Here is a 9,043-nt window from a genome sequence, read left to right on the forward strand (position 1 = left end):
CTACAGGTTTCTATTGTTCTGAGACCTATAATGAAATTTGACATAGAACATAGTTTTCTTTGGTATTAACTCACTAAAATAAATATTTTTAGGAGTTTTCGACCAATTCTTAAACATAAACAAAAGAAACGGAAATATTTTTTTACCAAAATTATTGCTCATTTTTATGGTTTCTTTTTGAGCTACCGATTTTTTTTTTGTTCTGAGACTTATAACGAAATTCGCTATAGAATGTTTATTCCTTTGTCGACCATCCTCAAAAATGAGATTTTGTGGAAGATTTTAACCCATTTCGGATATTAACCCTAAAAAACGTAATTTTATTATTTATTTTTGAAACTACAATTTTGATACCGTTATTTTCCTGCTATATACGACATCTGCAGGTTTCTCTTGTTCTGAGACCTATGAAATTTTATATAGAAGATAATATTCTTTAGTATTAACTCCCTAAAATAAATATTTTTGGGAGTTTTCGACCAATTCTTAAATCCAGCCAACTGAAAAAAACTATATTTTTTACCAAAATTGATGTTATTTTTTCTTAGTTTATGTTTGAGTTATAATTTTTTTTTGTTCTGAGGACCATAGTGAAATTCGATAAAGAATATTTGTTCTCTTGATGATCTGTCTCTAAAGTGCGGATTTGTCGGTGATTTTGCGCCATTATGCATCTAAATCCTTAATAAAGTTATTTTGCAGTTTCTTTTCAACACACCCACATTGTTACCCATAATTTCTGAAGATACGTAACAAATACCGATTTTTGTTGTTTGGGGACTTATTGTGAAATTCGGAGTAGAATATTTGTTTCCCTTATGACCCGTCTCTAAAATGAGATTTTGTGGGAGATTTTAACATATTTTGCATATTAACCCCAACAAAAATAATTTTACAATTTCTTTTTAATATAACCATTTTTATACCGTTATTTCCCTGAGATATAGTACATCTACAGGTTTCTTTTATTCTGAGACCCATAGTGAAATTCAATGTAGAATATTTGTTGCCTTTATGACCTGCCTCTAAAACGAGATTTTGTGGGTGATTTAAACTCATTATTTGTCTAAACAATAAATAATGTAATTTTGCAGCTTCTTTCCATTATACCCTCATAGTTACCGATAATTTTAGGGTATTTATTAGAGTTACAGATTTTTATTGTTCAGAGACTTATAGTGAAATTCGGTGTAGAATATTTGTTTCTTTTATGAACTGTCTCTAAAACGAGGTTTTATGACAGATTTTAACCTATTTCGGATATTAACCCAAACAAAAATAATTTTACAATTTCTTTCTAATGTAACCATTTTTATACCGTTATTTTCCTGATATATATATAATATACAGATTTTCTTTATTCTAAGACCTATAGTGAAATTTAATGTAGAATATTTATCACCTTTATGAGCTGTCTCTAAAATGAGATTTTGTGGGTGATTTAAACTCATTATTTGTCTAAACAATAAATAATGTCATTTCGCAGCTTCTTTCCAATACAACCTCATTGATATTTTTAGTATATATATTGGAGTTACAGATTTCTATTGTTCAGAGACTTATAATGAAATTCGGTCTAGAATATTTGTTTCCTTTATAACTCGTCTTTACAATGAAATTTTGTGGGAGATTCGAACCTATTTTGAATACCAACCTTAACAAAAGTAATTTTACAATTTCTTTCTAATATAACTATTTTTATACCTTTATTTTCCTGATATATGTACTGTATACAGATTTACCTTATTCTGAGACCTATAGTAAAATTTAATGTAGAATATTTATCTCCTTTATGACCCGTCTCTAAAACGAGATTTTGTGGGTGATTTAAACCCATTATGAATCCTATCTCTAAAAAATACATTTTGCAACTCCTTTTCGGTACACCGTCATTGTTACCGACATTTTGGAGGTATATGTTAGAGTTACAGATTTCTGTTGTTCAGAGACTTATAATGAAATTTGGTGCAGAATATTTGCTTCCTTTATAACTCGCGTCGAAAACGAGATTTTGTGGGAGATTTTAACCTATTTTGAATACCAACCTTAACAAAAGTAATTTTACAATTTCTTTTTAATATAACCATTTTATACCGTTATTTTCCTGATATATATCACATCTACAGATTTCTGTTGTTTTGAGACCCATAGTGAAATTCGGTGTAGAATATTTGTTTCCTTTATGACTCGTCTCTAAAACGAGATTTTGACCTATTTCGGATATTAACCCAAACAAAAATAATTTTACAATATCTTTTTAATATGACCATTTTTATGCCATTATTATCCCGATATATATAATCTCTACAGATTTCTTTTATTCTGAGACTTATAGTGAAATTCAATGTAGAACATTTGTTTCCTTTATGACCCGTCTCTAAAATGAGATTTTGTGGGTGATTTTAACTTATTATGCATCCTAACTCTAAAAAATACATTTTGCAACTTCTTTTCGATACACCCTCATTGCTACCGACATTTTCGAAGTATATATTAGAGTTACAGATTTCTGTTGTTCGGAGACTTGTAATGAAATTCGATGTAGAATATTTCCTTCTTTGATAGTCCAGCTCTAAAATGAGACGTTGAGGCAGATTTTTATTCTTTCTTGAAATAACCTCAAAAAAATAATAATTTTTTAAACACCCCTTTTGAGATTTCCATTTTATATCCGATATTTTCTAGATTTATATAATTTTTACAGATATTGTGTCTTCGGTGACTCATAGTGAAATTTAATACAGAATATTTTTCTCATTGACACCGAATCGCTAAAATGAAGATTTTTGGGAGATTTCGACCAATTTCGGAAACCCTTTTAAAGTACACAGAAAAATCCTATTTTAGTCTTATTTTCGATTAATTTAAATACAAAATTATTTTTTATTGCATAAATTTATTTTTTATTTACTTTTTTTACTAATATTTTTAATATCTATATTTAAATATAAAAAATGCGAAATATATGCATTGAATATTTCGGATTTTTTTTATATTTTTTTTTACAACATTTTGTATATTTTTGTTAATTTATGAAAATTTGAAAAAAATCGGTTATTTTAGATTTTGTGAAATATTTTAAATATATTAAATTTTTTATTTTGAAAATAATTATCTTTTTCGTAATTTTTTTTAAAAAAATATAAATATATTATAATTTAGTAACTGTCTCTCAAGAAATATAAGAAAAATATAGGAAAAAGCAAGCACCATCGAAAAAAAAACTAAGTGAAAATAATGGTGTGAAAAACAATAAAAGTGAAAACTTATTCCAAAAAAGTCACCCAAGTGCTAGAAAAAATAAAAAAAATTGAAATCAAACTACATTTGAATTCAGTGTAACAATCAAAACAAAAAAATAATAAAGAAAAAACAACAAAACTTAACGTGTCTAAAAAAACTCTCATCTCTCTCTCTGAATCCAATTACTGCTGTGTTCATTTCCACGATGAGTGCCCAAAACATGCATTACTTAACGGTAAACGATGAGGATTTCTATTACAAGGCATCATCGTCCAAGCTCTCACCGAATCGTCACAAACACAAAGAACGTTCAGCCTCTCCCATGGCCATGTCATACGAATCATCGTCGATGGCTTCGATGGCATCAACACCCGACCTGAGTTCCGTTAGTGAAATGTGTAAGTATGAAGTAGAAGAAGAAACTGGATAATTGGCTCTCTTTCATTATCATCATCATTGGAGAAATAGATTTATGAAAGAGAGTCACGGATATTTTTGGCATATTGCTTAAACTCCCTATCGAAAAGGGGAAATTAGGAGTTTTAAAAGATTTTTTTTCAAATGAGATGGGATTCTCTCTTCTCTTTCTCTCTGAGCAATGCGAAAATAAGAATTTGAATAGATAAAGTTAGGTTTCATAACAAAAGAAGACATCTTTGGGACATGCTACTCAAAAGGTTAATAATTATGTGAACAGTGTGGTTAACACTTCTTGGAGAAAAAACGCCAAATTTAACGCTTTTCTTTTTTTAATACTCATATTGTATTTTCATAATACAAGTTGATGTTTTGGAATTTATTTAGCCAAAATTTTTGTTGTCAACGCTTAAAATAAAAAATCGCTAAATCACAGAAATAATGAAAAATTACATTTTTCTTTCAATATATAACTCAAAAATGAGGATCGTTTTTATAAACAGTGCAGCCCACCCTCCAGGCATGAAAAAAACGCCAAAATATACCCAATTCAATATGCCCTTTATTGAGATCTTTTACATAAATGCTCACAACGAAAGGTCATATCGTGTAATTGATTTACCTAAAATTGTATTGATTTCACAAAAACAGTGTTGCCAACACTTGAGGCGAAAAAAATCGCTAAATTATTTAATACCTTCAGATTATGTGTTATACCAATCAATAACTTAAAGAAATAAAAATAATTAAAATTTCATGTTTCAGAGAGTTGCCAACAGCTCAAGAAAAAATCGCCAATTCGTTATGTCAACTATAATTAATTATTATATTTTTCTTTCAATGGAAAACTAACTCTCTTTAATTTTTATAACAAAAGTATGTTTAGTAAAATCTGTTTTTCCAAAAAAATTGAAACAGTGTTGCCAACAATAAAATCGCTAATTTGTCAAATTTTCTAAAAACTGAATTTTTACCTTGGAATGATTAAAAATCTCCTTATTTTCCATTTCCATAGCAAAAGTAGAGCAGAACAGTGCTGCTATAATTTTTAACAAAAAAATCGCGTATTTGGAAAATTTCACAAAAAATTAATTTTTTTTTCGCTAATTGACTTTAAAAAACACAACCTATGCAATAACCCCGAAAAACATTGATTTCAGTGATGCTAACACATCATTCAGAAAAAACGCTAAATTTAATAGAAAAATCGAGTTTGTTTTTTTCATTTAAAATTTTATATCTTCCATGGCAAAACAGTGTTGCTAACACTTTTAGAAAAAATCGTCAATTTTTTTTTTATTAAAAACGCATTCTTTCGCTAAATTTCATGAGATCTCGTAACCAAAATATTATTGATTTCATGATCAGTGTTGCTAACGTCACTAGGGAAAAAATCGCCACAATTTTAATTTGATTAAAATCATAATATATTTCACCAATGACATTATTTCTCCTATTGTATTGAAAATATTTACTCTAAAATATTTTCTTGCGAAAAACAGTGTTGCCATTACTTTTTGGAAAAAACGCCAGTTTCTATTTTCAATTAAAACCGAAATATATGTCTTCCTTAGTATTATTTTCACATTGAATTGAATCTCTTACTGATTTATATGTTGATTTTCTACATAGAGTGTTGCCAACACCTTTAAGAAAAAATCGCCAATTTATTATTTTATTAAAAACGCAATCTTTTGCTAAATTTCATGAAATTTCTTAACTCAAAATATGACTGATTTCACGAACAGTGTTGCTAACGTCTCTAAAGAAAAAACGCCAAAATTGTAATTCAATAAACAACATAATATACTTCACCAAGTACATTATTTTCCCCAATTACATTAAAAATCCTTAATCCAAATGAAGTTAATTTCCTTACAAACAGTGTTGACAATATTTTAAATAAAATATCGCCAATTTATTATTTTATCAAAATCGTAATTTTACCCTCCATGAAATACCCTCATGAAATCTGAATACTCAAAGGTTATTGATTTCATGAACAGTGTTGCAAACGTCACTAGAGAAAAAAATCGCCAAAATTTTAAGTCGATTAAAACCATAATTTATTTCATCAATGGCATAATTTTTCCCATTACATTAAAAATCCTTAGTCCAATATAAAGTTGATTTCCTTACAAATAGTGTTGGCAATACCTTTAAGAAAAAATCGCCAATTTATTATTTTATCAAAATCGTATTTTTACTCTCCAATTCATGAAATCTGAATACTTAAAGGTAATTGATTTCATGAACAGTGTTGCAAATGTCACTAAAGAAAAAATCGCCAAAATTTTAATTCGATTAAAGCCACAATATATTTTATCAATGACATAATTTTTCCCATTGCATAGAAAAACCTTACTCCAAATGACGTTCATTTCCTTACAAAGAGTGATGCCAACACCATGAGCAAAAAATCGACAATTTACAAATTCAATTAAAATCACCTTTTTTCGTCCCGTTTCAGCCCTCGATCAAGCCGATCAAAGCAGTTCCACCGATTCCAGCCCCTCGCTGTCTAAGAAACGACCACGTTCCATAGAAAATCTCTGCTTTGGCATGCGTAATCGCAAGAAATTACATCGTAAAATCAAAGTGAATGAAATACAACGCGGACGTTGTTACACCGACTCGGATTTGAAGAATAACAAAAAACCGATAAAATATCAGGTACCAATTCTGAAGTTTCCCACCGATGATGAGGGTGCAAATAATGGGAACAACGACGATTACGAAGGCAGAGATGATTATGAGGCCAATAGTGATGTACCCAGTAGTGGTGGTGGCGGAAGTGGACGCCGGGGTATTGGTTCGCTGTTAAAGCAAACGTTAAAAGTTACATCAGCATCGATGGGTTTTCGTACTCTCAGCGTGGAAAGGTAAGTCTAGAAGGGGGGTTGGTGCGTAAAGAGGGGGTTAAATGTATGGGGAAGAAAACTACATTTCAAGGTTAGCTATTGCATGTCTGCGGCGCGTTTATGGCATAATCAAAATATTTATCTAACAAAAAAAGCAAATATTTTATGACGTCTAAAAAACAAATCCTCTTAGGGCACATTTTTTCTTTGTCATTTTTTTGTTGTTTGTTTTTTTCTTGTTTTCTATTTCAAAGGGTTTTTGGGGGCGTCCCTAATCGCTTGTCGGTTTAGTTGTTTATCTGGCGGTTGTTTGAACTTGTGCTCATTGGAAACACCGAAGAAGAATTACGGAAATATTTTCAATTGTCAAGAAAAGAACAAAAACAATAATTCCGATAATATTAGCAAATTATGTGGGGGCGATAAATGAAAATTAAGTTTCGCAATGGGGCGATAATTGGTAAAAATTAAATATTTTTTAAATAAAAAAATATTTTTTTGTTGAAAAAAGTTCAATATTTTAAAATTTACCCTCAAAAATACTAGGGCGTGTGATTAATATTAATAGAAAAAATAATTAAATTAATCATACGCACCATAAAACTCGAAAAAGAAAAAATGCCAGGCAATATTTTAAATGTGCCTTAAGGTATGCAATACTTTTAAAATCAATTATTTTTATTTTTTTCGAAATGTAGAGTTATTAATAATAATTGAATAAAATAAATAAATAATTTAAAAAATATTATTATTAATTAATACCCTTATTATATAATACCCTTAGTGAGGTAGAAAATCAAAAATTCAATTTTTAACCAATATTTTTATGGATAATTAATAACCCTATAGATTTCTTATGTTCAATGACCCCTAGTGAAATTTGATAGGGAATATTTTTTCCATTGGCGTCAACCCTCCAAAATTACGTTTTCAGCTAAATTTCGCCATATTTTAAAAACTCTCCAAATTTTCGAAAAAAATTGCTAAAAATCATGATTCTTTTTTATTGATATATTTTCGACATAAAGTTTTCGCTTGTTCGGAGACCTATAGTGAAATTTAGTCAGGATTATTTTATACTTTCACAGAATCCCCCTAAAATGCCATTTTGTTGGACATTTTATGCCGTTTTGGATATTACTCCCAAAAATCGCACTTTTAAAATATTAGTTTTCATAAGCGTATTTAATCTGAAAATTTTTAGTTAGATACTGCATTTACCGATTTCTTGTGTTCGATGACCCATAATGGATTTTGATAAGGAATATTTCTTTCATTGGAGTCAACATCATAACATTTCGTTTTCAGCAAGAATTTGGGTGATTTTAAGACCTTTATAAATTTTATAAAAATATTCTTTTCTAAAATTTAACTGACAATTTTATTGATATATGTTCAGATTACGGATATCTTCTGTTCGGAGACCTATAGTGAAATTTAGTAAGGATTATTTTATCCTTTTACAGAATCCCCCTAAAATGCCATTTTGTTGGACATTTCAAGCCATTTTGGATATTACTCCCGAAATTGGCGCTTTTAAAATATTAGTTTTCATAAGCGTATTTAATCTGACAATTTTTCGTTATATATTGCACCTACAGATTTCTTGTGTTCGGAGACCCATAGTGGAATTTGATAAGAATTGTTTTTTCCATTGACACTAACTCTCTAAAATTACATATTCAGTTCGATTTCCGCTTATTTTAAAACCTCTGTAAATTTTACAAAAATATCTTCTTTTTACTAAAATTCGTGTGGCATTTTTATTGATATATGTTCGAGTTACGGATTTTTCTTGTTCGGAGACCTTCAGTGAAATTTTATAAGGATTATTTTATCCTTTTATAAAATCCACATAAAATGTGATTTCCTTGGACTTTTTAAGTCGTTTTGGACATTAATGCACAAAAAACGCACTTTTAAAATGTTAATTTTCATAAGCGTATTTAATCTGAAATTTTTTAGTTAGATACTGCATTTACCGATTTCTTGTGTTCAGTGATCCACAGTGGAATTTGATAAGAAATGTTTTTCCCATTGGCACTAATTCTCTAAAATTACATTTTCAGCTCGATTTCCGCTTATTTTAAAACCTCTGCAAGTTTTACAAAAATTTCTTCTTTTTGATAAAATTCGTGTGGTAATTTTATTGATATATGTTCGAGTTACGGATACCTCTTGTTCGGAGACCTATAGTCAAATTTTATAAGGAATATTTTATCCCTCTAAAATGAGATTTTATGGGAGATTTTAAGCCTTTTTGAATATTACTCCAAAACAAAGCTCTTTTTTAAATGTAAGTTTTTATTGCCCTTCTTAATATGATATTATCTAGTTTTATATAGCATTTACAGGTTTCTTGTGTTTGGAGACCCATTGTAGAATTTGATAAGGAATATATCATCTATTGGAGTAAACCCTATAAAATTTCGTTTTCAGCTAATTTTGGTTGATTTTAAGACCTCTATCAATTTTACAAAAATATTTTATTTGTAAAATTTAAGTGGACATTTTATTGATAT

General features: G+C 28.9%; 1 protein-coding gene across 1 annotated transcript; it reads left to right on the forward strand.

Moving 5' to 3' along the window:
• The first annotated feature begins 3,197 nt into the window (after positions 1-3,197).
• LOC109613365 (uncharacterized) lies at positions 3,198-6,990 on the forward strand. The gene is made up of 3 exons (XM_059122493.1): positions 3,198-3,641; positions 6,131-6,542; positions 6,776-6,990. Exons 1-3 carry the CDS (start codon positions 3,449-3,451, stop codon positions 6,810-6,812), a joined length of 642 nt encoding a protein of 213 aa, XP_058978476.1. The 5' UTR covers positions 3,198-3,448; the 3' UTR covers positions 6,813-6,990.
• Positions 6,991-9,043: the final 2,053 nt, after the last annotated feature.

Source organism: Musca domestica, unplaced genomic scaffold, assembly GCF_030504385.1.
Source record: "Musca domestica strain aabys unplaced genomic scaffold, Musca_domestica.polishedcontigs.V.1.1 20, whole genome shotgun sequence".
Classification (NCBI taxonomy): Eukaryota; Metazoa; Arthropoda; class Insecta; order Diptera; family Muscidae; genus Musca; species Musca domestica.

Bases quoted from the DNA above. Each gene is read 5' to 3' on its own strand.
- LOC109613365 (XM_059122493.1), top strand. From the start codon at position 3,449: ATGAGTGCCCAAAACATGCATTACTTAACGGTAAACGATGAGGATTTC. The intron at 3,642-6,130 runs GTAAGTATGAAG...GTCCCGTTTCAG, and splicing joins GAGTTCCGTTAGTGAAATGT to CCCTCGATCAAGCCGATCAA. The intron at 6,543-6,775 runs GTAAGTCTAGAA...TCTATTTCAAAG, and splicing joins CGTACTCTCAGCGTGGAAAG to GGTTTTTGGGGGCGTCCCTA.